Source organism: Drosophila grimshawi, unplaced genomic scaffold, assembly GCF_018153295.1.
Source record: "Drosophila grimshawi isolate 15287-2541.00 unplaced genomic scaffold, ASM1815329v1 contig_44, whole genome shotgun sequence".
Classification (NCBI taxonomy): domain Eukaryota; kingdom Metazoa; phylum Arthropoda; class Insecta; order Diptera; family Drosophilidae; genus Drosophila; species Drosophila grimshawi.
Genome location: NW_025063240.1, coordinates 16,055,886 through 16,083,668, shown reverse-complemented (window position 1 = coordinate 16,083,668; position 27,783 = coordinate 16,055,886). Strand labels below are relative to the sequence as shown.

General features: G+C 43.7%; 8 protein-coding genes across 13 annotated transcripts in view; 4 read left to right on the top strand and 4 right to left on the bottom strand.

The window, feature by feature from the left end:
• Positions 1-48: 48 nt before the first annotated feature.
• On the bottom strand, positions 49-1,451 carry LOC6557894 (acyl carrier protein, mitochondrial). 3 transcript variants are annotated; one of them, XM_043215615.1, is made up of 5 exons: positions 1,354-1,425; positions 1,121-1,276; positions 724-813; positions 505-633; positions 49-333 (listed from the first exon to the last, which is right to left on the bottom strand). In XM_043215615.1, the coding sequence occupies exons 2-5, from the start codon at positions 1,262-1,264 to the stop codon at positions 154-156; spliced, it is 543 nt and encodes a 180-aa protein (XP_043071550.1). In that variant the 5' UTR covers positions 1,265-1,276; positions 1,354-1,425; the 3' UTR covers positions 49-153. The 3 variants fall into 3 exon arrangements, with proteins under 3 accessions (XP_043071550.1, XP_032599092.1, XP_032599091.1); XM_032743201.1 differs by lacking the exon at positions 505-633 and having other exon boundaries at positions 709-813; positions 1,354-1,451; XM_032743200.1 differs by lacking the exon at positions 724-813.
• Positions 1,452-1,966: 515 nt separating this feature from the next.
• On the bottom strand, positions 1,967-13,172 carry LOC6557881 (unconventional myosin IC). Of its 3 annotated transcripts, none has more exons than XM_032735392.2 (7): positions 12,925-13,172; positions 5,632-5,776; positions 5,273-5,388; positions 4,751-5,213; positions 2,426-4,689; positions 2,264-2,363; positions 1,967-2,201 (listed from the first exon to the last, which is right to left on the bottom strand). In XM_032735392.2, the coding sequence occupies exons 2-7, from the start codon at positions 5,755-5,757 to the stop codon at positions 2,187-2,189; spliced, it is 3,084 nt and encodes a 1,027-aa protein (XP_032591283.1). In that variant the 5' UTR covers positions 5,758-5,776; positions 12,925-13,172; the 3' UTR covers positions 1,967-2,186. The 3 variants fall into 3 exon arrangements, with proteins under 3 accessions (XP_032591283.1, XP_001984060.1, XP_032591274.1); XM_001984024.3 differs by lacking the exon at positions 12,925-13,172 and adding an exon at positions 10,568-10,727; XM_032735383.2 differs by lacking the exon at positions 12,925-13,172 and adding an exon at positions 6,520-6,709.
• LOC6557874 (collagen alpha-1(IV) chain) lies at positions 8,814-9,697 on the top strand. The gene is made up of 2 exons (XM_001984025.3): positions 8,814-8,837; positions 8,913-9,697. Exons 1-2 carry the CDS (start codon positions 8,825-8,827, stop codon positions 9,644-9,646), a joined length of 747 nt encoding a protein of 248 aa, XP_001984061.2. The 5' UTR covers positions 8,814-8,824; the 3' UTR covers positions 9,647-9,697.
• A 401-nt stretch (positions 13,173-13,573) lies between the features above and the next one.
• On the bottom strand, positions 13,574-17,968 carry LOC6557869 (probable E3 ubiquitin-protein ligase HERC4). Of its 2 annotated transcripts, none has more exons than XM_032742833.2 (11): positions 17,623-17,968; positions 17,375-17,552; positions 16,996-17,232; positions 16,210-16,936; positions 15,804-16,065; positions 15,424-15,747; positions 15,081-15,368; positions 14,414-15,009; positions 14,130-14,355; positions 13,959-14,072; positions 13,574-13,902 (listed from the first exon to the last, which is right to left on the bottom strand). In XM_032742833.2, the coding sequence occupies exons 1-11, from the start codon at positions 17,689-17,691 to the stop codon at positions 13,750-13,752; spliced, it is 3,174 nt and encodes a 1,057-aa protein (XP_032598724.1). In that variant the 5' UTR covers positions 17,692-17,968; the 3' UTR covers positions 13,574-13,749. The 2 variants fall into 2 exon arrangements, with proteins under 2 accessions (XP_032598724.1, XP_001984062.1); XM_001984026.3 differs by having other exon boundaries at positions 17,390-17,552; positions 17,623-17,967.
• A 307-nt stretch (positions 17,969-18,275) lies between these two features.
• LOC6557867 (lipid droplet-associated hydrolase) lies at positions 18,276-19,862 on the top strand. The gene is made up of 2 exons (XM_001984027.3): positions 18,276-18,818; positions 18,872-19,862. Exons 1-2 carry the CDS (start codon positions 18,623-18,625, stop codon positions 19,597-19,599), a joined length of 924 nt encoding a protein of 307 aa, XP_001984063.1. The 5' UTR covers positions 18,276-18,622; the 3' UTR covers positions 19,600-19,862.
• LOC6557861 (RNA polymerase-associated protein CTR9 homolog) lies at positions 19,850-23,995 on the bottom strand. The gene is made up of 6 exons (XM_001984028.2): positions 23,834-23,995; positions 23,659-23,757; positions 22,649-23,581; positions 21,751-22,587; positions 21,227-21,684; positions 19,850-21,166 (listed from the first exon to the last, which is right to left on the bottom strand). The coding sequence occupies exons 1-6, from the start codon at positions 23,873-23,875 to the stop codon at positions 19,957-19,959; spliced, it is 3,579 nt and encodes a 1,192-aa protein (XP_001984064.1). The 5' UTR covers positions 23,876-23,995; the 3' UTR covers positions 19,850-19,956.
• Positions 23,996-24,151: 156 nt separating this feature from the next.
• Positions 24,152-25,334, top strand: LOC6557847 (BLOC-1-related complex subunit 6). Its single transcript, XM_001984029.2, has 3 exons — positions 24,152-24,576; positions 24,646-25,093; positions 25,150-25,334. The coding sequence occupies exons 1-3, from the start codon at positions 24,201-24,203 to the stop codon at positions 25,193-25,195; spliced, it is 870 nt and encodes a 289-aa protein (XP_001984065.1). The 5' UTR covers positions 24,152-24,200; the 3' UTR covers positions 25,196-25,334.
• Positions 25,335-25,525: 191 nt separating this feature from the next.
• The window catches only part of LOC6557840 (homeodomain-interacting protein kinase 2), a 34,851-nt gene continuing 32,593 nt past the window's right edge, over positions 25,526-27,783 (top strand). The window contains exon 1 of the mRNA XM_043215379.1: positions 25,526-25,822. The gene's annotated coding sequence lies outside the window, so the exon portion shown is untranslated. The remainder of the gene's footprint in view (positions 25,823-27,783) is intronic.

Genomic DNA, 27,783 nt, shown 5'->3' with positions numbered 1-27,783 from the left:
GCGCGAGTTTTAGGAAACAATTATCGGACTGAACTTTTTCGATTCAAATTTGGTTTAACGTTCTGATTTATTCAAGTTTTGTATATTGTTCAAATCAAATTTGACTCTGTTCATTTAAAATTAGTGTAATCTTTTAATGGTTATGCATTACATTTATTCATACACATCCTCCTTGTCGGCGACGTATTTAATGATGTCGGCAGGTTTCAGAAGCTTCTCAGCATCGGAGTCTGGAATCTCAAAGCCGAACTCATCCTCCATGGCCATGATGACCTCAACGTGATCCAGTGAATCCAAGCCCAGATCATTGATGAAGTGCGAGTTCACGTTAAGCTGTAACAGAAATATAATTGATAATAAATAGTAAATATACTTTTATAATCAGAGTGGTTTTGATCGTTTCTTTTTGAGGAGGAGCACAAATAGAGAAAAATTCAACTGGCAAAGGCAATTGTGGCAATTTAAACAAACAAGCCTAGGGCTTGCCATGAGCGTGGTCATTACCTTGCTGGGATCGATCTTATCGTACAGCTTCAACACAAGCAAGACGCGCTCGTTGATCAGTTTCAGCGACAATGGCGGTTTCGCCGAGTAACTGCGCACCGATTGCGTTTGCCAGCGACATCTGCTCTCCTGGGAATATGTGCGCCCCAAAAAGAAAAGAACAAAACAAGCCAAGTTAGTTGATTCTCGTTACAATGAGATTACCTTATCGGCAGTCACTTTGTCGTAGGCCGAAACCACTTTCAAAACACGATGCTCAATTTCTTCCATGGTATTCCTTACCGAATAGTTGCGCACTGTGAAGAACTTCTGAAACATTGTTAGAAATGATATGATTGATGAACTTATTGAACCTTTGCCGCATTTGCCGGCGCCTATCTTTGTGCGATCTCGAGTGTATTTTTTCTTTTCATAACAATCATGTTTTAGCAAAAAACATACAAGTGACGCAATCCATTGATCAAAAATGTTGCACTTAAGAAAAACTCTGCAGCTTACATATAAATGCAATCACTCCGCCGTAGAGTTCGTCACAATGAGGTTAGGGTGCAATAAATAACTATTTTAAAACGCAGACACCTTTGCAAATATATAAACGGTATAGTTGTAGGCTTACTTGGGTGAGCTGAGCGCCAATCGCAGGCACCGCAATCCGATGGAGCATCCTCGACTGCGTCTGAACAGCGACACTGGCGATGCGAACTGTGGTCAGGGCAGCCGCAAATCGACCGCAGCTACGTGCGACTTGTGTGAACGACATCTTTTGTGTTACCTATCCAAGCAAATGAAATAGTGTGAGTTCCGAGTGTAGATCTTTGCACTGTACACGCGTTTTAAGCAAATATTTACACCGAATTTCTGTCGAAACGGGAGCTCAGATTATGTAAAAGTTCTGGAGGAGCAAGGCAGCACAGATGTTGAGTAAGCATCGATACAAATCACAGCGATAAGTATCGATGACTTTCGTGTAGCCGTCTCGCGCTGAATGCTTATTGACATGGTTGCCTAACAAAATGTATAAATTTTACTAATGCGGGAAAAATTCGTTTTCTAAACAAAAAAAATGATTGTTTTTCAATAAAATTTGAACAAAAATGTGCAATCACATGGAATTGTAAATGCAATAAGTCGTAATCGACAAGTTGGCAGGACCGGTTAAAAATTAAAAGATAACACCAACTGCCAGTCCCAAGGTTGTTGTTGACAAACTATTGTTCGGTGTTGCCACAATTTTTAGCTTACAAGTGGGCAGCACTGATATATTTAAATATCCCAGTAGCGTATGAATGAATTACAAGAACAAGAGAAAAGTAATCAAGTTTGAGAACATGTTAAAGTGGCTTTCGCTAATAAAAACAAGAATCAATTAAATACTGTAATGCAAAGGGAACATAGATAAGATAGACCAACCACATCGGCGGTTACGTAATCAAGCAACAATAATCATAAAAGCGCAATTAGATGAATTCAATTATCAGCTCTCATAGATATATTTACGATTTATATAAACAATAGGCATCCGTTTAATTGTGAACATAATAAGTACATATAAAATCAATATTACACGCCTCGTCGTTGCAAGTAACAAAATACAAAAATACAGCATAAATTACACGAATAGTATAACAAAACAATTGTCGTTTGATTTAAAGCCATTTGGTAGATATCTTTTATTAAATTCCTTATTGACCAGCAATCTGCAACGAATGAAGAATTGTTAGATTATTTATAAATTGTGATTCGATCATTCTCAACTTACAACAACAAGATGGCCGCTCTTATCACGCACAACGCCGGGCTCAGCGCCAGTTTGGAGCTCAATGACGCCACCCTTGCCCTTGACCACATTGTGTTCCAATCTGCAGAACCAAATAATATAGTTTATTAGAGTATTTTCATTAAATGTTAAAGTTGCACTTACGAAGCTCTGTCCACAATGGATACTATTTGGGCGGTGCCCACTGTATCAATGATGTAGGTGCTGAACTCGATGATGTGTGGAATGATTAAGATCAAATCGCCCTTATCCTTTTTCAGCTCGAGCGGTATACGTATGACCATCAGGTCATCGTTGTGGTTCGTCAGCGTAAAGTCAATCTTATCGAGCGGCAGGCGATGCTTTTGCTTGTAGCTCTTACCATCCAGCACATAGATGGCCTTGTTGCTCAGCAGAATGAAGCGTTCGCGGGACTTGTAGCCGTGTCTATCGAATTTGGTGCAGGCAGATTGATATTTGAGTTGCTCGCTGCCAAAGGTGCTGGCCACAAAATCATTGACACGCTGTATATGCTCTTGGGGTATACGATCGTGCTGGAACCAATTGGACACACTGCTCTCATAGTTGTTCTTCTTGTTCTTGAACACCTTCTCGGCGAGAACCTTCAACTCAAACTGTCGCTTACGTTGCGGCGTCAATTTCAGACGATAGATCCTGGCCAAATGCAAACGGTGCAAACGATGCAGATAGTTGGAGGCCTCCTGGCAGTGGCCCGGCGCTGGGGGCCAACTTTTATCGAGCACCTTGGTGGGCAGCTCCTTGGCCAGTCGCAGCAGCCACATACGCTTGGCATTGGCAATGAAATCATCATTGTAGCCATTGGGCGGATCGTTGCGCGTTATGAATCCCTTGATGAAGGCACGGATTTTAACAGCCGCTTCGCGACGCTGCTGGGCCGCCTGCTGGGCCAAACGGCGGCGGCAATAGCTTTGCAGGATAATGACCTGAGCGCGCAGCTTCAGGTATTTGCGTCGCTGCATCAGACCCTTCCAGTGCGCCTGAATGATCGAAGCAATATCGTGCTTCTTGGCCTGGTACGCATCCTCAGTGTCGAAAAGGGTGCGCGGATAGCGGATGAACAACTTCGTTTCGCCCATCTTGAACTGTTCGTTGGTGTAACCCAAATCCTTGACGAGCAGTTGAACACCGGCCTTGGCACCGCCATTACCCTTATAGTTCGGCCAGGTGGACTTGCTCAGGCACTTGTAGCGCTCCAGGAAGAGCTCATAGCTGCGACGATAGGCAAAACCGGCGCGACGCACACGCAGATTCTCCATTAAGCCAAGATACTTGACCTGATGCAGCACCAGGTCGTCGTTGAAGATGCCCGGCGATTGCAGATCGTTGGGCTTGATGCAGCGTATATAACTGGGCTCCTTGCACATCAGTATGTCCATCAGATTGTTCAGCGAGGTTCTGAACTGGGTGATGGCAGTTTCGGGTCGCTTCTTGCTGCGCAATTCCTGTTCGGGGAAACAGGAGCGAACAATATGGTTGCCGGACTTGCTCAACGTTTCCTTGAGATCGCGGAATAGCAAATCGTTGTTCTTATCGAGGAACCCATTGACGGAGTAGGTCACCTCGCCGGCATAGTGCACCAGACGGAACTCATCGCGTCCCATTACCTTTTGCACCTGAATGGGTGCCTTCTCGTGGCACACATAATGATCATGCTTCTCCAGCTTTTGGGTTAGCTTCTCGAGGAAGGTGCGATCGGTGGGCTCACCGGGACGCAGGCACTCCTCATCCAATATGGATATAATGCCCTTATGCTTCTCCTCAATCAGATTGCAAATGACCTTATTATCAAAATACTCCACTGGAATCCACTCGATGCCCTCGCGTCTATATTCATCCTGCTCCGACTTCAGTGTCAACTCAATAAACAACTGCTGCAGTTTCTCATTGCAGAAATTGATGCAGAACTGCTCAAAGTTGTTCGTTTTGAAGATCTCAAAGCCATAGATATCCAAGATGCCCATCACATTGTTCCTGGCACCGCGCGTATCTTTTGCCTGCAGTGAGATATTCAAACGCTGTACCAGCCACGAGAACATGCGATCGTAAACAGCCTTCGCCAGAGCATCTCTGGCATACACAGCCAGTTCATGATTAAGTGGCGACGTGACCACATCTCCCCGAGCATCGATGGTGCGATGTGTTAGAGCTGCGCCCAATTCGCTAGCATTAACGCCCAGCAGTCGTGAGATGGTGACAACCAGATCACGACTATTCACCTGAGCATTGCCCTCCACCTCGTCGAAGCTCACGTTGCCCAAATGCAATATGCTGCCAATAATGGCAAAGATCTCACGCTGCTCCTCCACCGTGAAATCGATGACGCCCAATGCCTGCTGCACCTGTCTAAAGTTTTCCGCATCATTGATGCTGCTTACGGTGCCCTTGAGCTGAGAGAAGGGTAAACAGTTAGATATGGACATAACCAAAAATGTTTCGAGGCTAACTTACCCCATCGGTCAGATAGTTATAACTATCCAGAGTACGCTCCAAGTGCAGTTCCTGCAACAGGGTTGCATCGGCACCAGCCAGCAGCTGATAGAAGATGTGGAAATTACGTTCGCCAGCCATCTGAGCCACCACACGTGACTTTTCCAGCAGATAGTTGAGAATGTTGCCACCAATTGGCACACCCTTGTAATCGAACTGGATGTCCATGTACTTGCCGAAGCGCGAGGAGTTATCATTGCGATTCGTTTTGGCATTGCCAAAGGCCTCCAGCACCGGATTACTCTTCAACAGCTTATCCTTGACGCCCTCAACAGTCGACTGATGGCCGGAACAGGCGGCAATATATTGCAGCACCTTCTTGGAGGCCTCCGTCTTGCCAGAGCCACTCTCACCCGAAATGAGTACGCACTGGCCACGATTCTCCTCGATCAGCGAGCGAAATGCATTATCCGTCACAGCAAAACTAAAGACGATTCAACTATCAATTAGAATTTGGAGTTTCTAAAAGGAATTCCGACTTACACATGGGGTGGCATCTCGTAGAAGTGCTTGTTTCTGTACGCATTGATGTGGGCATCCGAGTAGATGGACAGCTGCTTGTAGGGATTCACCGAGATCAGCACTTGACCGATGTACGTCTGCAAATGAAAAGTAAAGTATTTAGTGACAATGAGAAACTTTAATATTTTGGCCAATTCAATAACTAAGCAAAGCTTACACAGAGCCAGCAACCGGTCTAAAAATTGCGTACAATATTTTAGAGGAGTGGATGCGTGTGATAAGATAGAAATAGAGACGGGGACAGTTACAAAATAGACAGAAAAGTTACAGAGTGAAAGGCAGCTAATTAGAGATATAGATTGAGAGCGAAAGATTCTTACATAGATGAGGTTCTCCTGAAAGCGCTTCTTCAGATTATCAATGAAGGCGACCTCGCTCTCGTAGTTCTCGAGCAGCACAAAGTCCTGTACTCCCGCCCGATCGCGTTCGTGCAAACCCGTCTCCATGTTGGGTAAACTCGTGTTACTAGAAGAAACATAAAAGTTATGTATAATTTTAAGTTTCTTACAAAGCATTAGCGTGATTCCACTTGAGCCACTAAAGCTGAGTAGCTGGGCCAATAGTTGCTGGGTACGATTGGAAAAGCCCAAGACACAAAAACAAACATACAATCAAAGAAATAGATTTGTCCAATTGATAAGATTTTTATGTACAAAGTTTATGGCACTCAACTAATAAGGAAATTGAGCTAAAGAAAATCAATCGATAGATAAGTAACTTTCCAAATTTGCATCTGCAATGTGGTTTAATTAGTAAGTTAATGTATATTATAAATATTGCTTAATATTTAATGAAAACATGCCCAAAATAGAACTAAAAGTTGGCTAGGTGCAATTCGCATTCCGGCTTATCACGACCATATTTCATATCTTTGGTTTATTGTGGACAAAAACTCTCGAATGGGTTATTGTTCTTGTATTTGCTGACAGCGATGATATGAGCTTGGCAAATCCAAATGTGTCGATTACGCAATGAGTTTATTATTTTTACTTTTTCATAACCGGAATATATATATATACATTGAGGATATCCTGGAGCGGAAATTGCTGAAGAACTCACTGGAATTGATAGCATGATGTAAACACTTTAAACTGACAAACTGAAACTCAAGTGGCTCCTCTTTTAATCAGATAACCAAACAAGACATTGGAGACCCAATGAATACCCTAGATAAGTCCAATTCGGTGGCTCGTTTGATGTATATATACCTGGACATGTTTGCAGCGTTAACTTATTAGTCCAATAATCCTTGTAAGATTCGAGGCACTTTACACTGTGATTTAGTTTTTGGGTATTGACTATTGTCAGTTTTCGCACGTATTCCGCACGTCAACGACTGCGTTGGAAAACTAACTGGATCTGGAGTTGGCAATAACGTTTTAACCATCAATATTCAATTGCTATAGTTGTCGCTGTCGTTGTTATCAACAACGATTTAGCTACACGGAGAGCACTCCCCAAAGAGCCAAAGAATGGCCCAATCAACAGCCGATTAGATTGTGCGTTTACGTATCTGCAGGCATTCACACAGAATGTATATATATATATATACAAATATATACATATATATATAAATAGATATACAATTAAAACCGATCCGTTGAGAGCAAACTACTCAAGACGTTTGAAACGCTGGCAGATGATTCAGTACGAAGGCAATCGAGTATCTTCAACACACCGAAACTAATCAAATAGGTATAAAGATATCAACTTTTTGCATTCACTTGCGAATCTTTACAAAAAACAACCGAAACTTATGGCGTTCTGTGACTTTTTGAAATATGATCACGATTCGAGTGCTTCAAGCATACTGTGGAATTCAAAGAACTGTGCCAGTTCTGAGTCAGAAGTTTTGTTTGCATTCTAAGCGCCTTAGGCTGACCAGCAGCTTCATTCGGTCGGTCCACTTAGCGCTACGCTTATCAGTGAACCAAATAATAAGTCATTCACTGCATACATGTGTTTCTTCAATGCAACTTATACTATAGAATCGTAAAAAGGTGAAGGGGTATTTACACTTGTTCGATTTATTATCAGCTGTGAACAAACAAACGGAATGTTTAACTTATTACACAATGCGCTTTAGATATGATGTGCCATTTTACAATTACAAGTCGATATCACATCCACCCATGCCCATACACAACAGAGGGCGATTGTAAACTCAATTTCTCACATATTTTTGTTTAATGCACGTAATTTGAATAGCGATATTTCAATTACTCATGAGCTCCCTAACTTGGACTGGAGCAGCAGAGTAAAGCAGTGGTTTATCTGGCAGGACCGGAAATTGTGCATACCAAAGTAATGCAGACAAATGTAGAAAATGTACAAAAATATATATATATTGTATTTTTCGTCATTTATACAATGTGCACAGATAAATGTTATACAAGTTATTTAAATAATTATTATAAAATTTTCGAATTTCTGCAAATACATGTGTAAATAACGAAAATGGAATTTTCGAGTAGGAAAACATTTGCCATATTTATTTGTTAGAAATGCAAACTATTTGTAAATAAATATTTACTGTTATTGTTATATAGTTGCAAGCTATCAAACTATGTATATATATAGACTCTATTTATCAACAACATTCAAACACACAACACATGCCTGATAAATATTTATTGACATTGAGAAAGCTTCAAATTTCAGCTGTTTGTAGAACTCGTCACATTAAATTGTTGATGCCTGAAGTTATGCCGCACTTTTTTCGCCAAATTCGAAGATGTCATTGACACTTGATACAGGTAATGTGTATGCGTGTGTTGTTGTTGTTGTTGTTGCTTTGATTGTATGTTGCTTTTTGACTAGGGAACACCTTTATGTGCTTTGAGCAGCTTAATTCGTGGGCTCCTTTCAAGAATGCTGAACTGAACGGGTTTGCTTAGTGCGAGAACCAAATTAAGCTCATATTGACCTCTGGGCGGCATTTAAATATGTACAGGGGGTCAATTACATAAAAAGTGGATAACCAGCTTAAGAAACCAGTCAGTCAGTCAGTCTAGTCAGTCTAGTCGTTTAGCTGAAAGGGTCACAATACGATACACACGAAAATGACGAGATTGGTGGGGAGCTATTGAACTCCCTTCATTCTTAACATAATAATGCTCTGGGCAATCGATCGATCGCTGAACAAAGATTACTCGAATGCATTCAGAGTTCGAAAATAGACAAGAATATTTAACATTTATATGCAAATTGGAGACTATTATGTTGTTCTTAGTGTCACATCTACAACAGAGAACTAAAAATAGTTGTCTAGCCAAGAGGTGAAAGCAAACGTCGTCAAATTTAGGCCTCTTTTAAGATTGAGGCGAAGTTTTTAAAATGCATGCATGTCAAATATTCTAATGAGAAAACCGTAAGCACACTAAAATCGATAAAGAAGATGCACTCTGCAGCTGCTGAGTGGATGGGGGGACTCAGTTTGGAGCTGGCTATATAAAGGTTGACGCAGTGCAACACCAGCATATTCCTAAAGCAATCATGGAACACAGAGCATCAATGCTTTGGATAGGTGAGTATACTGTGCAGCCGGTCGTGTCTTAAGCAAATCAAATTGTTGATTCCCAAAACCAAATCATATTCGCAGTGCTGCTCTCCTTGCTGGGCATTGGTTACGCCTTCCAGGATAAGGGACAACAGCAGCCAAGTCTGGTGCAGTCACGCAGCGATAGTTTGCAACAGCAGCAGCAGCAGTCACAGCAGCTTGGAGGAAATGGAGTTGGCATAAATGAGGATTCTGGACGTGGCCTCGACTTTACCAAACACTTTGGGAGCGCCAACCAGAAGACTGTAACCAAACCAGAACAACATCAGCACCATTACTATTATAATCCGGAAGGCAAAGATAATCCTCGACAGTTTTGGCCAGGAATACCACCACGTCCACCCTATAGTTCCTGGCCATATGGCTGGGGTCATTGGGGTCCTGGCAGTCCTGGCTTTCCTGGTGGTCCTGGCGGTCCAGGTTTCCCTGGCGGTCCAGGTTTCCCTGGCGGCCCTGGCTTCCCCGGCGGTCCCGGCTTTCCTGGCTTCCCTGGTTATCCTGGCTATCCCGGTTATCCTGGCTATCCCGGTTACCCACGCTATCCCTTCTTCCCTGGCTATCCACCTTATCTATATCCTGGCTTCCCGTTCTATCGCTCATCGGACAACGAGGGGGGAGAGGGCGAAGAGGGAGCTCTTCAATCAGAGCTATCAACTCACGCCATTCCCGGCAGCTATCAGGCACGCGTTTTGGCCTCCACGGGCAACCTCATCCCTGGCAAAAGCAGCGGCAATGTATTGCCCCTCTATCAGCTGCTCAATGTGGCTAGACTCTAGGCTATATCTACAGCTGACAACTTCACTACACACTCACACTCACACTCACAAATTGACCTATTTCATGAAAATATAAAACAATTTAATCATATTTTAAGCATATACATTTTTTCACTTCAAGTTCCAAATGGGTTTACAAATATTTGAAGATTAACGTGGCACGGTCCAATTTCAAAAATTGAATGCAAGAAATGTGTATTTCAAGTTCAAATGCCGTATTAACCCAGAGACTAAATGGTGTTGCTTTTGAAAAATGGTTCAGTAATAAACCTTGAACCCCAAGCCGATCTTCAAAGCTTTAAAAGACATTAGTTGCCAATATACTAAAAAGTAATTTGTATACCAAAGTTGCCACATAAGTAAAACGCATTAAAAGAAATATGAAACAAGTCATAAGAGGAGCCGATCTTCAGATATTTGAAAGTGTTGGCATTTTGAGATATAATAACAAATCGATAACGCCATATGTCGTTCGGTATTTCAGCAAAAAAAGAAGTAAAAAAAAAAAATTTAATAAAAAATAAATAAAAAATAACGCGTCAATGGCCGCCGGTCTGCCAGCTCAGATCTTAATGATCGTTAACTTCTCGACTCTTGAATTAAAAAACACACACAAACCCGCCTTCATTATTTCATTTGGATGTATGCAAAAAAAAAAAGGCAAACAAGAAATCGGGGAACAGTCTTGGGCTGACTTTGCTGACTCACAGTTGTCCAGTGATCCAAGCTGTGGCCACGTCTGACGCATAGCAGGTTTTTGGATCAACAAATAGAGACAATGAGCAACTGATTTTCAAATTCATAAATATTTCGCTAGCTTTTTGTTTGGTTTGGTTTGCTTTGTGACTGATCTTGGACGCAACTTCAATTTTGCAATTGCAAAAAGCTGTTTAGAGCCAAGTAAAACTGTTTCGCATTTACCTTTTTGTTTCTTTCTGGCTTTAATGTGTGTGAATATGTACGAGTAATTCGATGTTCAGTTTTTGCTTTCTTTCTTTTTTGATTCCACTTCCACGAAAAGCCCTTAGTTGACACTTTGCTCAAAACACTTGGCGTCGCCGTCGACTCGGTAATCTTGAGCGCGTTCTCGTTCGACCGACTGTCGTTTCAACAATGGTTCACCAAGTTCCATTACTTGATAATGTAGAAAATAATATAATAAAACTGCATGTAGCAACGTACAACATATTGAATTATTGCCTTCGTATCGGCGTAATCCAAATTTATGATTAGTGAGGTTGTATTTATTGTCTTCCACAGAACTTACAATGTCTGACAAAATGTTCAGTTGCTTTTTGCTTCAGACCAGCTGGTTTAAATGATTTTTAATATTTTCTTTTATATCAGTTGAGATCAGATGCCGAATAAGGAATCAACTACACATAAATCACGTTTTTGTTCCACTTTTTTCTTCTTTTTGTTGTTGTTGTATAGGGTATAGCATTTGTCGCGCTGACCTCGTTAAAGATCACGTTCATTATGTCTGTCGTCTGTTGGCAGAGCTTAATGCTTGAGTCATCATATGGACAGTCCCCATATGTATATGATTATTATCTTATCAGAGTAATGTTTGCCTGGCGCACCATTAAAAGAAAACCAAAGTGTAATAAATGCAATTCCACCATCGGGAACACCCTGTGTAAATCGAACCATTAGAGTTCTACAGAAAAATAAAATGAAATAAAATGTGAACTTCATTTTTATCACTGAATTTTTAGTTGAAGCCGCCAAAAGATAACGATATTGTGTGGTCTGTGGCGATAACTGAACGCTTAGCATTGCATGTGGTCATAAACCAAAAATATTGCCAGTTCGTAATTAACACAAATCAATGTTTGACAAATCGAAGAAATCACCCGCATGCACGTATGCATAAATATATAAATAAATATATATATTTTGGGTGGTTCACATGATTAAGCAAACTAAAATGCGTGCAATTTTGAGGTCTAAGACTCTCTCTATATATATACATATATATAGTATAAGTCGGTCTTCTGTTTGTTTTTCTTTGTTGCTCATTGTTCGGCATTTGTATGCAAGAATTACATCATTACCATTAGAAGCGCTTGCTTTAAAGTGGTCTTTTCAGCTTGTTTTTTTCTTCTTCCAACTAGTTGAAAAAGAGTCTATGACATTGAAGGTAACGCTCTGCTGATGGCTGGAGAAGGAGGATGAGGAGGCGGAGGGGAAGTACGCTCTTTTGACGAACATGGTGCAGACTAAGCGGCTTACCGTCTTATTGCCACAGATACACAATTGAAAAATGGGTCAAATCAATGGAGCACAAGCCATTGAAATTGAAAATGAAAAATGAAATTCGATACAAATTGCAATGGGGCGTTGATAACAATAAAAAATACAACAAAAAAAAAAAGAGTGAGACATAAACATTTCCATACATATGTAATGCATACAATTATACTGTAGTAGATAGATTTTAATTTAACATCGGAAACGATGGCTGTTATGTCAAAAGTTGACCCGCTTTGTGTTTGTGTTTGTTCCTGCTGTAAAAACTGTGCAAACAAAATTAACAAACGCAGGAAGAAGTAGAGTAGAGGAGCCATTCGAAAGGAAGTGTCCAGGAAGCGAAACAGTCGCCTAAAAGCAAATGGAAGATAGCTGGCTGCCTGGCTGGCTGCCTGGAGGTTAAGGTGTCGCTCTTTGATGTGTTGCTTTTGCCACAAACCAAAGCAAAGCAAACCAAACCAAACCACCACCGAAGAGGCAGCAAAGAGGCAACCGCCACATATCGTAAATGCCGCTTTATTAGTAGACGTGCGTAGTATAAACATAAACCAGATTTGTGCTCGTTGTCGTCTTTGTTTTTTTTTTTTTCTTATTATTTTTTTGTGGTGTCCAAGTTCAAATTGTGCAAAAGGAAAGAAAGTCGCGCTGTCAGCCAGAGCCAGCCAGAGCAAGTCAGCAACAGCGGATGGATCACCACCACACGGGGCAAACCGGCAGAACCGCTTTTTAGCGACGATCTTTATAACTCTTCTTTTTTATTTTATTTGTATTTTTTTGCGTCTTTGGTGTCTTCTTTGCCTTGACTGCATTTAGCCACTGTCATCATCCAATAAGGATGCCAAAATATGAAGAGCTTGTTTTTCATATGCAAATAATTGCAGCACTAATCAGTTTTCATCATTACAGTTATCGTCTGCATATCCGTAATGGCTAATTAGCTGTGACAGTCGTGACAAGGAGTTCGATCCCAATAAACATCAATACACGTTTAATAAATGAAAGCAAGTACAAATAATTTCACTCACTGTCTGTCGTTGTTTGAATTTCTTTTTTGATTTTGATTGGGGGTACCGTTAGCTTGACCCGCCGCTGTCGGCGGCAACAGCGACGTCCCACAAAAATATTACGAAAAATCGACACTTGTTGCTTCTATGGCCGCGAACACTTGTTATGTGGTTGTTGTCGTTGTTATTCTGCGTTTAGCTTTGGCACGCGTTCCGCATTCAAATTGTCATGTGCCCAAAAAACACAAATGTTCTTGAGCTGCCAGCTGAAATAATATTAATATTTCAGAGCGAAGCACCGGCGAGACGACAAACGCACCTTGCAAATGTTAAAACCTAACTGAAGTGCGGCGTTACTTTTGCCGCCACATTTCGCATAGCCCACCACACAGCGCAGCAAAGAACAACAACAACAGCCGCTGAAATATCGATGACCGTAAAAACGGATTAATCGCTTATCGATTGTTTGCGCGCCTTAATGCGTGCAGGTGGCAACGTTGATCAAAATTTTAAACTTGAAAAATATAACAGCAGCCGTCAATTGAACTTTTCACATTTATTTTTATTGTTGATTCACCAATTGATCATTATAACAATATATTAACTATACTTAAGACATTTACTAATGCAACACAATATGTTTCCAGTTGATTTGATCGCTGAAAGTAAATTGTGTTTTATATTTTATAATTTTCCTTTATTTACTTGCAATCCAATGTAAAGTGCAACATGTGTTGTAGAAATCAACCAAATTCAAATATGTGTACTCCCCTCTCTCTCTCTCTCTTTCGCTTCTCAACCTCACTCTCACTCTCTTTCTCTTTCAACAACTTTTAGATGAAATGATTAGATCAGACTAAAGCCCTGTGTTTGCTGTATTGCTTGCTGTAGTTTATACTTGAGTCGTTCCCTGGTCTTATATCGCGGCAGATCCAACAGATTGAAACACGTGTGTGCGACGGGCAGGAAGCGTTCATCAGGTGTCGGTTGTATAATTATCTGTAAGTCAAACAATTATATAAGCAATTAAATCGAATACAACACTTTCTATATACCTTAATTGCTTTCATGCCCTGAATGGGTATACGATCACTGCCCGTCAAATAGAGCAGGAAACTTTTCTTCTCCGCCTCGGACAGATCGTGAAACACTTCCCAGAACCATTTAACCTATAAAGAATACAGATTTATAGATATTTCGATTTGTCTTCATATTTATAGACCTACCGTTTCATCACCGGACGTATAACCACTCTTGTACTCGCAATTGTCCTCGAGCGCCTGCCAATCGTACTCCTCGTTGCCGACGACAACAGCCATTAGTTCCTCAGGCTGAAAGATCTCCAGCACACGGCCCGAGCACACCTTCATGAAACCCTCGTGGAAGGCGCGATAATGTACCTCCACCGATTTATTAAATATGTAATCAACATAGAGATTTACAAACTCCTGCCTGGATGCATCAACATGATAAGCAATATAGAAAAATACACTCGAATTCTAAGGCAGACCTGTTATCCATTGTGACAGCAATGTTGTTGCCATTGGTTTTCAATGGCTGAGTCTCGGACTCCCCGTAAATGTCGCGTGATATCTCAAACGTCAAATCGAAGGTATCTTCGAAGTTGTCGCCCTCATAGTCGAGCAGTGCCTGCATCGAATTCGCTTCTGTCGGTGACATCTCACGCAGATCACTCAAATCCACCGGTTTCTTCAACAATTTCTTGTAAAGAGCCAGTGGAAAGGGCAGATTAATGATGGTGAAATTATATATCGCCAAACCGCAGAGGACGCCAATTAGGAAATACATGTTCTCTGACTCGAAAGTGATGTCTGCGAACCACATGACGTGCGAATCTTCAAACTCCTTGAACATGCCATATTTGGGATCGATGAGATCCTTCAGCAACAGCATAAAGAACTCTTTTCGGACACCGCCCGCATCTTCGGCCTCCTCGTTCTGAAATTTGATTTTCAGCGGCTTCTTAAGATCCATTTGAGTATAGCGCTCCAGTTCACGCAACGAATCCTGCACCAGATTCTCTCGCGTCACATTCAAAACGATGTACTGCGAAACGTGTCCATATTGGAACAGATTATAAAATGCCTGCAATCAGCACAGTATAATTATAAATTTAAGAAATATGCATCAAGATATTGATATAGTCCATAACGTACATTGGAGACGGCGTTCGACATGGCCGAGTGCTTTTGGAGCATCTGATCCGCTTGGAGCAGAGCCGTTTTGGCGGACGCATCGAAAAGGAATGGGAACTTGCAAATGTTAAACTCGTTAGAATCCGACATTATCCAACTCAAATACTCTTGCTGTACGTCCACATAGTCGGATAGATCGGGCCAATGGAAGAGCTGATAGTTGAGCCGCTCGTCGCGCTGATCATTGACGTGACACAGATGCGCCAACAGACGCAGCACAGTCTCCAGATCGCTGTTGTAGGGCAAAACCTAAGAGAAGCATTATGAATTATACTTGGTCAGAGATTGATTGCGATATGCCTACCCTTTTCTGGCGCGGCTCATTGGTATTGATCACCTCGATGCCCATCTTGAAGCTAATAATGTGCATGGCAACATGTAGAAAACTGTTCACCATATGCTCAAAATACTCCGATGGTGTTTGACCCCACCATTTCTCCAGCACCTTGCGCGGGTTCTGAGTCAGCTTGAAGGTGGCATTGGCGAAGGGTACATGCAGTGTCTTGTAGTGCTTAGAATTAACGAACTCATGATAGAGTGGCAGCAATAGATAGAGACGCATACTCTCAACATCCGCCGGCGACGGCACCAGCGAGCCAAGCAGCTCTTTCGTCAGATTATCCCAAATCTAAAAGCAACATCAATTTATTTGCCATACTCTAAAATTTGTAGAATTTAACTTACGACTTGTTTGATGCTCTGGTTCTCCACTTCACGCAGATTATCAAACGCCAGCTGGGCAGCTTTCAGATCGAGGCCATAGTTACGGGCGGAGCAACCAAAGTGCTTGTCCTGCTTCAGCAGAAAGGAGCCATTGAGGCAGGCCTGACTCTTGAATATCAGCTCCATGGAGTTCAATAAATCTAAATCACTTTGATCGTCCTCCTTGAAGCGGGCACATTGACTGGTCGCCTCCGCCGTAAGCACCAGAATCTGAGATTTGGGTCTGCAAGGCGATATTATATATGTAAGTAAGATATATAAGTAGATATATGGCTGGTGTTTGATATACATATGCCTGATCTGCGCAAAGTTTTTACAATTATAATCCAAAATTAGATTAAGCATAAAAAATGAAATTTGGATTTACTCATAGAAACGGCAGTCGACTGGCGGTTTTTTGTCCACATAGAGCGATGTGGTCACTATCGATTGATCGCCTCCCGAGAAGATCTGTCGAATGACAACGGCGATCTGTGCATCGCTGGACTGCAGCAGAGCTGAACCGCTTGGCGATACCCAAGGCCCGATGACCATCTGTGGCAGATTTAAGCTTTTGGTGTTACGCGTGCCTAGCTGCCCCGAGCTGCCCAGTCCAAAGCCATAGATGCGACCACGTGCCGGCACCATGGCGAGTGTATGACGATTGCCGCATGCCACCTGCGATATGGTGCTGCCCATCAGCTCCATGACCATGCGTGGCAGCATCTCATTGCCGCAGAAGCCGTGACCCAGCTGACCATAGGCACCAGCACCGCATGTGAACACACCGCCCTCGTTGGTAAGGAAAACGGAAAACTCATCGCCGCAGGCCACAAAACGGACGCCAAGCGTACGCAGTGTCTTCAGCTGGGTGGGATAGGCACGATTCGTCTCATCATTCAAGCCCAACTGGCCGCAATTATTGCGACCCCAGCCAAAGACCGCACTCGATTTGGAGATGAGAAACGAATGATTGCCGCCACAGGCAATGGCCCTGACTGGTATGCCCAGCAGTGTGGTCAATAGCATGGGCGCGTTGCACTGACCCAGCTCACTGGGTGTCTTAACGCCCAGCTGGCCATAGATATTGGAGCCCCACGCATACAGCTCGCCACCTGCAAATGTTTATGTAGGGATAAGGACGAGTGCCAAAGCTTTAGTCCCGATTACTTACAGCATGTGAGTGCCAGACTGTGATTGTTGCCACAGGCAATTTGCACGACTGTCTTGGAGACAAGGGCGCGTACAGTTTTTGGCAGCTGGACGACATCCTGATCGCTGGCATGACCCAACTGGCCGCACTCATTGTCGCCCCAGCTGAGCACCTGGCCCCATTCGGTGAGCGCCATCGAATGGCGACTGCCGCAAGCGATTTGCGTGATCACACAATCCACCAGCTCTGGTATCTGCACTGCAAACGAACAAAGCAAACAAACAATGAGACATGAGACGCATAGCAACAGATTTGACTGGATGCGACATGTGCGACAATGTGGTGCAGGGGGTGAGGAGAACGACAGTGTACAAAACGAGAATGGAAGATATGTACATACGAAATGGCGACATACGTGGCCTTTTGCTGGACAACTCATGCCCCAGTTGGGCATAATCATTGCTTCCGCATGCATACACCTTGCCGCTGGCGGTGAGGAACAGTGTATGCCGATGACCGCATGCAATCTGGTTGACCGCCGAGTCTGGCTGCCACGGCATCTTACTGGGCGTCAATATCTATAAGCAAATATAAATTACAATCTCAGTCACTTGTGTATTTTGCTGTTATCTTCCACTTAGTCACCACCTGTTCATCTTCGATGCCGCCAAGACCCAGCTGACCGTGCGATGCATTGCCCCAACAATATAATTCCATATCTATGCAGCCGCACGTCGAAAACTCTCTCGCTTGTCGTTCGTTTTAATCGTTGCTGTTTGGCTTGTTGTTGCTTGTATTATTATCTCTCAACTTTCTCAATTTGCCTTTGGGTATTATTACAGAATATTCGAGAGGCTTTGTGGTAGAAACATTATTTTGCCACACTGGATTCGTCCGTTGTGAGCTGAAGTTCAAACGTTGCTATTTTATTATTTTTTTCGAGCAGCGCATTGTGTGTGCTTCTAACCGGAATGTTGCTTAAATTTCGACAGAAAATTCTGTTCTATAACAAAAATAACAAATTATAACAAATAAAAACCGCAAGAACAACAACAAACGAAACCAACAAATAATAATAGCGCTGCCAATTGATTCGGAAGCTTTTAGGCCTATACACACTACTCGCAATGGCATGCCCATGTTATCGATTAATTGCGGATGCAGGAAGCGAAAATAATAACTTACATTTTTATTTGTAGTATTATATAAGTATGCTAGTCAATTTTCTTCTTATTTCTTAGCTTTGTTTATTTGCATGCTAGTCAATAAAATGAAATAACCACCTAATTTGTGCAGCGTGCACGAAATGCTTGTTTAGTTTTGGGAGAGTGGACGGAGCCGCTGCTGCAAATTATTGCCGGTCACTGAGACTGATGACTGAACTCTGAACTTTTTTGTGCAATTAAGCAGCGAATAGTGGAATAAAGCAAATTGCGTACGAAATTCCCGTTGATAATAACAGATAAAGCGCGCAATTGAAAATTCAAAATCTGATAAGAGCTCTTAAGCCACAGCTATTGTCAGACAAGCAACAAAAACCAGTTGCTTCAAGTTGGACATCTTTTTTGCTGTTGTGCTGAGAAAGCGGAAAATTCATTGATTTTCAACCGATTGCTGCCACGCGAGCAGCAGCAGCAGCAGCGACAGAATGCATAAAGCCTTTGTGAATATAAATCGCATACCCACACCCATCATTACGTGGGGCAAGTGGATCGAGGAGTCGCTGACCGATGTCAAAGAGCTGGTCATTTGCATAACGGGTAATCCGGGATTGCCCGGTTTCTACACCGAATTCGGCGCTGCACTGGAGCAGGAGCTGCCAAACCTGCCCGTCTGGGTAATAGGTGAGTGGTAAATGAATTGCAGTCACCAACTGTCATCATTGGTCATTTTGTAGGTCATGCTGGTCACGAAGATCCGCCAGAGGCGAGCATTCGCGAGGTGCCGCAGCTCAGCGGCAACGAGGAGCTCTTCAATCTGAACGGACAGCTGGCGCACAAGTTGGACTTCATCAAGAATTACGTGCCGAGTCATGTAAAAATCCATCTAATTGGCCATTCGATTGGCGCCTGGATGATACTGCAATTGCTCGAAGACGAGGAGATTCGCAGTCGTGTCAAGAAGTGTTACATGCTGTTCCCCACCGTGGAGCGCATGATTGAATCACCCAACGGTTGGACATTCACCAAGATCGCAATGCCTCTGTATTCCGTCTTTGGCTATGTTTCCTTTCGCTTCTTCAATATGCTGCCCGTTTGGGTGCGCATCTTCCTCATTCAAACTTACTTTTTCATCCGTTCGATACCCAATAGCTTTGTGGACACCGCCCTGCAATATTTCAAGTCATCGGTGGCGGAGAAGATCATCTTTATGGCCGACGATGAAATGGCTCGTGTTCGCTTTCTGCAGCACAAGAACATCGAAGAGCATTTGCCACTGCTAAAGTTCTATTATGGCAAAACAGATGGCTGGGTGCCCGTCTCCTATTATGACAAGCTCAAGCTGGAATTTCCCCAAGTGGATGCACAGCTGGACGACAAGGGAATCGCTCATGCATTTGTGCTCCGGCACTCGAAGCCTATGGCAAGCATTGTCGGCAATATGATAAAGGAGAATTTAGATTAGAAATGCTCCGCATATGTTTTGCTCGCAGTTAGCCAATTGTTGCCTAATCTTTAGTTGTTAAGCAATCACTTTACTGGGTATCGATTAGAATTGCAGAGAAGCTGCAAATTGCAAATGATTCATCGAGGCAATGAGAAATGCCGGAGACAATTTTATATTTTAAGTGGACTCGGCAAAGTTTTGCTATTCTAAATGGGATTGGGACCAGCTCCTGCACAACAGCAATTTATCTAATTCAAATAAATACCAATTGTTGTAACACATTTTATATATTTTGCATTCACAATTTGCAGATAAAGGTTAAAGTTCAAGTTGATCAACTGATCAATGTGGAGTGGTTTTGTAGAAATTTAACTTCTAATTGCTGGCCGCTGAACCGGAACGTGAACGTGAACGGCTGCGCGACGGTGAACGCGAACCGGAACCGGAGCGAGAACGTGAGCGCGACTTGGACTTGGATTTTGAGTGAGAGCGCGAGTGAGAACGGGATCGAGATCGAGACGGTGACTTTGATCTGGACCTGGATTTCGATTTCGATTTTGATTTGGAACGGCTGACGGAACGTGAACGCGAACCGGATGCCGACTTGGAGCGCGAACGTGAACCGGACTTCGAACGTGATCGGGACTTGTCCGATTCGCCGCCAGACTCGATGCGATTCTTGGCGCGCTTGCGTTGAGCAACTGCATCACTGCCGCTGCCGCTGCCACTGCCTTGACTCCGACTGCGTTTGCGTCCACGATCCACACTGCCGCTGCCCGAGCGACTGCCACTGCGACTCCGACTGCCGCTCTTCTGCCTGCTGCCGGAACGGCTGCGACTGCTGGCGCTGCCAGAGCGACTGCCACTGCCCGATTTGCTCTGACGCCGACTGCGACTGCGGCTTCTGCTGCGACTGCGTTTGCCATCGCTCTCAGATTCGCTCGTGGAGATTGTCTCCTTGGAGACGATTTTGAGACGCTGCTTCGCGGACAGTTTCTCCTTGGATTCCTTGGCATTCTTTTGCTGCTGCTTCTTCTTCTTCTGCTTGCTTTTGTTGTCCCGATTGCCACCGGCGGATTCCTCATCGCTATCGCTCTCATATTTCTCAGACTTTCGCTTGCGTCCGCTGCCCTTCTTCCGCTCACCCTTGCTCCTCTTCTTCTTTGCCGGGCGTTCGGCACCCTCGCGTGGCTCCCCATCAGCGCTATCCGTGCCGGTGATGTAGTCATCCTTGCGTGGTCGGCCGCTGCCCTTTTTGCGCTCGCGTTCGGTGGGCGCATCGGCAATGATGAGCAAATTCTTTGTCTTCTCCACGTACTCCTGCCGCTTGGCAAGCAACTGATCGCGGGAGGATTGTGCCTCCTCCTCGCGTTTCTTGCGCTGCTCGGCTATCTTCAGCTTGAACGCTTCGCGCTCGTCCTCCTGGCGGCGGCGCAACGTGCGCTCCTCCTCATCGATTCGACGGGCACGTCCCACATGGTATTGGGCCTGCGAGAGCAGATCCTGGCACGTGTTGGCCTCCACGGCGGCGACCTCAATGTTGAAGCGCGTCTTGTCGCCGTGCACGGACAGATATTGGAAGTATCTAAGAAGGGAATGGATTACATGTTATGGTTGGAATCCATTCAAGATTTCTCTAACTCACTTGTGAGCCAGCTCCAATTCGTGCACCGCCTGCAAGACAACCTCCAGCGTGGACTTCTCATCCTTGAGTATGGCCATGGCCAGGCGGGAGAGCACCACGGCAATGTTGAACAGCAGCACGGTGTCCTGGGGGGCAACACGACGTGCGCGAAGCAGCACCGATTTCGCCTCGACGAGCTTATTGGCACGGAGATAGGCACGGGCGAGGTACTGCATCACCTCGACATTGTTGTGCTTGTAGAACTTCTTCATGCAATTCTCGTACATCTGAATGGCGCTGATATATTGCTTCTGCTCCACATAGACATGTGCAATGTTCAGCCACACGTCGCAGAAGTCAGCGGTTGCCTCGCGCACCTGGGCAAAGATGTCGCGTGCCTCGATCACACAGCCCTTGTGGGCGAGTACGGCGCCAATGCCATTGGTCGCCCAAATGTTGCGCGGATCGGTGCGCAGAACCTGGACAAGGTGATTTTGGATGAATAATCAGAGTAATAACAATAATTGCTGCCCATTCTCAGTTACCTGCTTGTAAATGGCCAGCGCCTTCTCCTGATGCTTGCGCTCCTTCTCCTTGTCGCGACTCGGCTGATGCAGTGTCTGCAGCGAGAAGTTGCCCAGCGCAATCAGTGAATAGGAATCGGAGCCAGTCGCCGGATTCTTTAGAATGGTCTCAAAATTCTTTTGACCCAAAGCGAATTGCATTTTGGCCAAATGCAGATTGCCCAGCAGCGATCGAGCATCCGGATTATCGTTGTTGATATTGAGGGCATCCTTAAAGAAATCGGATGCAACAAAAATCAAACCCTTGTCGCGGGCCATGCAACCCAGCCGAAGATAGCAATCAATGTAATTGGGATGCTCCTTGAGGATCTCCTTGTACAGTTTGTCGGCGACATCAAAGCTGCTCATCGCCTCATTTAAACGGGCCAAATTATATTTCATGGTCACCTGTATGGACTCATAGTACTTCACATCCTTATCCATTTCGGAGCTGGCATGCTTCAGTGCCGACTCCAGCGTATGCTTGGCCATTTTCAAATTGCCCAGTCGATAATAGAGCGATGCCACATTATTCTGTATCTCGGCCGGAATCTCGTACTTGGCCTTGTCCCGCAATATGCTCGAAGCGGTGCCATAAGCATTCAACGATGCCTGCAAATCATTCTGTTCCAAGATCTGTGCCAACTCAATCCATGCTTCAATATCCTCAGGGAACTGCTCGGTGACCTTCTTCAGGTGGGTCTTGGCCATGTCCCGCTTGGTCTGTGAATTGGAGTGGGCATACAGTGAGCCCAGGATTTTCATTGTCTCATAGTTGCCCGGCTGAATCTTGAGCACCTTCTCAAAGCACTGAGCTGCCTATCAATTGATAAATATATTAATAATAGTTGAATAAGAGAATAGTCGTTAAATCGCATACATTTTCCGTGTCGCCGCGATAGATGTACATCTGTCCAAGTCCATAATGGGGCAGCACAAAGTTAGCGGGTGCAATCTGTGTGGATTGATAGTAGTACTGGAAGGCCTGATCATAGTCGCTCTGGGCATGAAAACTGCGCGCCAACTGATAACAGCTCTCGGCGCGCATCGCCTCGTTCTCCGTGTTGTGGAAGGCGTGCAGGGCGAGATGATGCACCTTCTGGTAATCTTTCTTGAAGAAGAAATGATTGGCCAAATGATTGAGCACCATCGGATTGGCATTGTCAATGGTGTAGGCCTTAGAGAGCATTTGTACGCCCAACTTATTGGATTCCGGCTCCAATTGATTCAGCTTTAACACTGCGAGGCCAATTAAGGCACCCACACATTGCTGATCCAGCTGGAGGGCACGCTCAAAGGCCAACTTGGCCTTCTCTGCATTGCCCATCTTGAGGAAACAGTGCGCCATGCCAATTCGTACATTCGCCGGACAATTGGGATTCGTTCGCAACGCCTTCTTGTAGAAGGCCATCGCACCGCGATAATCCTTGCGATTGAAGGCGATACATGCCTTGCCCAGCAGCGATGGTATATTCGATGGCGACTGATTCAGCACAAAATTGAACTGGGCATCTGCCTGGTCCATTTTGTCGCCCTCGAGCAGACAGAAATAGGCACGGCCCAGCAAATGGCTCTGATCGTACATAATGATCTTGTCCGCATTCGTATACAAATTGGTGGCCTTCATGAAGAGCTCTCGCTTCTTATCCTTGGACTTCTCCCGATACGCCTCCTGCACATAGTGGGCGGCCAGCATGTCCAGGGCACGCATTTGATCCGTCTTAAAGTCACGATAGTCAACGGTGCCCTTCTCCCGCGCTGCCTCCAGCAGCATAATAAAGTCATCAGTCTTCTTCTGCTTATAGTAAGCCAACTAAAGAAGAATATAAATAAATTTTATATTTATATATATATAAAAACCATGTGGGGAGCTGCAAATGTATCACTTACGGCCACATTAACCCAGACGTGGAGCGGCGCTCGCTCCTGCAGCAATATGCTAAACACCTCGGAACATTCCGGCAATTGATCTGGGTCCACTTCAATGACCTGTAAGCATTTTTAATATTTTTTTTTTTTGTAACTTGCAAACGCGTTCATCTAATTTTAATGTCTTGTTACTCACCTCATCTGTGTCCTGCAGCGGAATTTCGATGCATGTGGACATGATTACAGCTGGCGTGGCTCGAAGGCCAAACACTTGAGCACTTTACGGCGTTTTATAAGACAGAAATTAACAATTTCTCCTTTAACGCGGTACGCTTGCCAATAAAAAAAACATTGAGACAATCGATAACAACGATGCGTAGAGTTGCGTGAGAAAATATCGCAAGTGAGCACGACTAACTCTCGATAATATCGCAATTATTGATCGACCAACCGCCACAATCGAGCAGCTGTGTAAACGATAACTAAAATATATCAACAAAAAATTTGTTGTCCAGACATTTTTGCGAAAATAAGCATAAATAGTGACAATATCGATTTTAAGGATGTCGCGTCGCAGCCAGGACATTCCCATAAGACCACGATACGGCTATACAGATGAAGCCGAGGGTGAAGAGTCTGCCACTGGCCAAAGCAAAGCGCAGCAACGAAACAATTGTGGAACACCTGCCTCCTACTCCGAAATCCCATTCCTGGCCCAATACGCTGGCCCAGTGCCGGAGCATGTGTTGCAGGATATCACACCCACAGCCAACAGCCAGGCAGCTCCGCTGGCCAACGAGAGTTACGTGAATCTGGACTCGGGTGAGGACGATAACGATGATGACGATGACGAGGAGGAGGAACAGAGCAATAGCAATTCTAAGGACAGCTCCAGCGAGCTGGGCAGAACAACGGGACGACCCAAATCACTGCAGTCCAGTGAGTGCAACATTGGAATTGCTTAAAGTTGTTTTTCTTGCAAAGATTATCACTTGGGTATGCTTGCAGAATTTCCCTATGAGCTAGAGGGCGAAGGTGCGACCAGCAGCACGGGTACCATGCATCATTTCGTGGCCCACAATCTGGAGTCAAAGTTGCGCGCCGCCACGGACTATAATATTAGCTCGGAGCACACAACGCCATCGCTGTCGACAGCGCCGATCTCGAGGTTCCTCCAATCGCGCAATGTGCCCGAGGTGGATGGTAATGTACTGAGTGATATTGAGCTGGAGGCACAGTATTTGGCTACCTCCGTGGATAATCTCGTTGAGAATCTGGGCAATCTGCTGCACTCGATCTCATCGATAACCGCCGATAACGTGGAGGTGCACAAGAATGCGGTGAAGAAGCTCACCGATGCGTTGGATGCGAACATTAAGTGCCAGTATCAATTGCTGGCCAAAACCGAGGAGATCTCCAAGTCAATGCGACCCACCGAGCAGCTGAGCCAGCGCATGTGAGTATTAAATACATTCGATAAACTAACATATCGATTACATATGTTAATTGCAGTCGGGAAATAAAGCGACTTGTAGATATGCTCGATAGCAGCATGTAGGATGAAGCCAGCGTCGGAGGAGTGGAGCTGGCAGCTGCATTTCAGCAGGATATCAATGACTCTCCGTGTGCTTTTCTCTGAGCATAGCATTCCATTAGATTACATTACTAGTCACTTTTATTATATTCAATATTGTAAATCTGAAATTAGAATTAATAAATAAATATATATGTAATTTAAATATTCCGCCAAATGCCGATGTCACAAACGGTGTGACCAGCTAAAATATATACTACAAGTTTGTACCTAATTTTTGTCGAGCTGGTATTTATAGGCGCATTCGAAAATGTATTTTTTTTACATTCTGTCGTCGGTCACGCTTGTCCATCTAGTCTACTAAAACTCTCTGTATAAAACGGACGCTTGGTCGGTCGTTCTCGGGCTCGTGGAAAAGTGAGCAAAATAAATTTATTGTGATTCATGCTTGCGTGTGCGTGAGTGAGAAAAGAGGGAGCGAGCGAGCGAATCATGGCGAGTGTTTTAATAACGAAAATTCAATTACTACACTTTCTATAATTCAATTTTTGTGTTCCAAAACGTAATGCGGCCAAAGTGTTTGCGCGCAGTGTGAATGCTTTATCCCTTAATTTTCTACCGCAGCCCGCCCCATCAACAAAATAATGAAAAGTAAGCACACAAATACACTTGCATTGAGTGCAATTGTGCGTGTAGTGTGTCTATGTGTGTGAATTTGAGTGTGTTTTTGTATTTGTGCTGTTTGCTCTATTCAAGTGGCAACAAGAAGAATAAGCAGCAGGCAGCACACCGAGAGAAACTCAAAGCGAATTGAAAACGATGAACTCAAAGTAGCTCACGTAGGCAGATGTATGTGTATGTGTGAGTGAGAGAGAGCGAATTATACACGTTTTCAATTGCATTTTTAACGTGTTTATTATTATTTTTTTTGCCACGAACATTGTTGTATGTATTCATTGCGCTTAACAAAACAATATTAATAATAAAACATGCTGACGCATTGTCATTTTGTATGTGATTTGCCCTCCCTCATATTTAATTATAATTTGTATTATAATATTATTTTGCCTGTTTTCTTTTTCCATTTGCGCCTTACAAAAAATTGTCAACGTTGCCATATGGAGGCAAATGCGGGCTGTTTGTTCTCTTTTGTCTTCTCTGCTTCCTTCTTCCTTTAACTGTTGTTTTTGCTCTTTTTCATTGTAATGAAATTTCATACGCAATATTCATTCACAGTTTATCGAGTCCGTTTGCTGTTGCTGCTGGCGTAGGCAACTTCTATATAATCTATGTGTGTGTGTGTGTGTGTGTGTGTGTACTTGCTGCTGTCCAGCGCTGCGTCATTATTGACATGAAAGAAACGCCGCCGCCAGCGTTGCCGGTTTGTGCCTGAGAGAGTGACAATTTTGAGTTTGACGAGAGAGTCGGCTTGTGTGTGTGTGTGTGTGAGAGAGAGAGAGAGAGCGCGCTCGCTCGCTCTGTTTGTCATTCATGCGAAGGATACTGAAAACAATATACTGGTGCGTCGACAGCTCTGCCGCTGCTTGCATTGCTGCTCGCGTCGTTAACTTACACAATTTTTATGTAAACGATTTAAGCGAAATTCGAGCAAACTTTAATCTGTTAAAAGAGCATGAGTTGCTCTCTCGCTCCCTATCTCTCACTCTCTCTCTCTCTCTATTCCTCCCACTCCCACTTGTCAATTAGTCGTGCAAATGGGCAACTTAAGTGAAATTCAAGGAACCACAGCAAAAACAAGGCGACAGCTGTTCAACAAACTAACCAATCTGGCTGTGGGTGGCGGAATGGGTAGTTAGTCTCCCTACATGCAATGTGCAATCGTAATTGAGGCCTTATCATAAAAATAGCGATAATATATTGTGTATTTATTTTTAATATTTTTGAGTATTGTTTTTTTTTTCTTAACGCTTCTCAATAATCTAAATTTTTCTGGTTCTGATTTATTAACTTATTAGTTAATTTTTAGCTTTAATCAAATTTCAAGTTTCTGATAATTCACTTAAGGTTTTAAACAATGTTTTAAAGACGCCATTGGAAGTCAGCTTGTATTTCTAAAAAAGGAAATCGTTTCCATCAGTTCCAAACCTATTCCAGTTCCTCAGTTCGTTTCGTTCCAGGCGCTTTTGTTTTTACTTGGGAAGTGAAAGCTAACAAAAATAAAAAACAAGGCTTCAGGACAAAAATAAAAACAAGTTTGGACAAGCAGAATAAAGCCAAAAAAAAGATATATACACCGTTTGCCACGCCCACATATTAACGGCCTAAGGCTTTTTAGAAATTGCGCAGTTTTCGTTTTGCCTTCTTTTCGCTTATTTGTTTCTCATTATGTTGTATTTTAAGTTTTCTTAATCCTTTGACTTTTTCACCCAAGCAAGCTAAATACACACACAAGCATATTTACACACGCACACACACACACACTTGCAAACATATGTTAGCATCCCCACCCACACCAAGCCTGCCTCAACTTAGAAGCTCCTAAAAAATGTGCCATTTTCTGTGCTATAAATATATGTGTATATATTTATTTGCATATGTGTGTGTAGTTAACTCTTATGTGTGTGTGTGTATGAAATTAACTTTGCCCACAA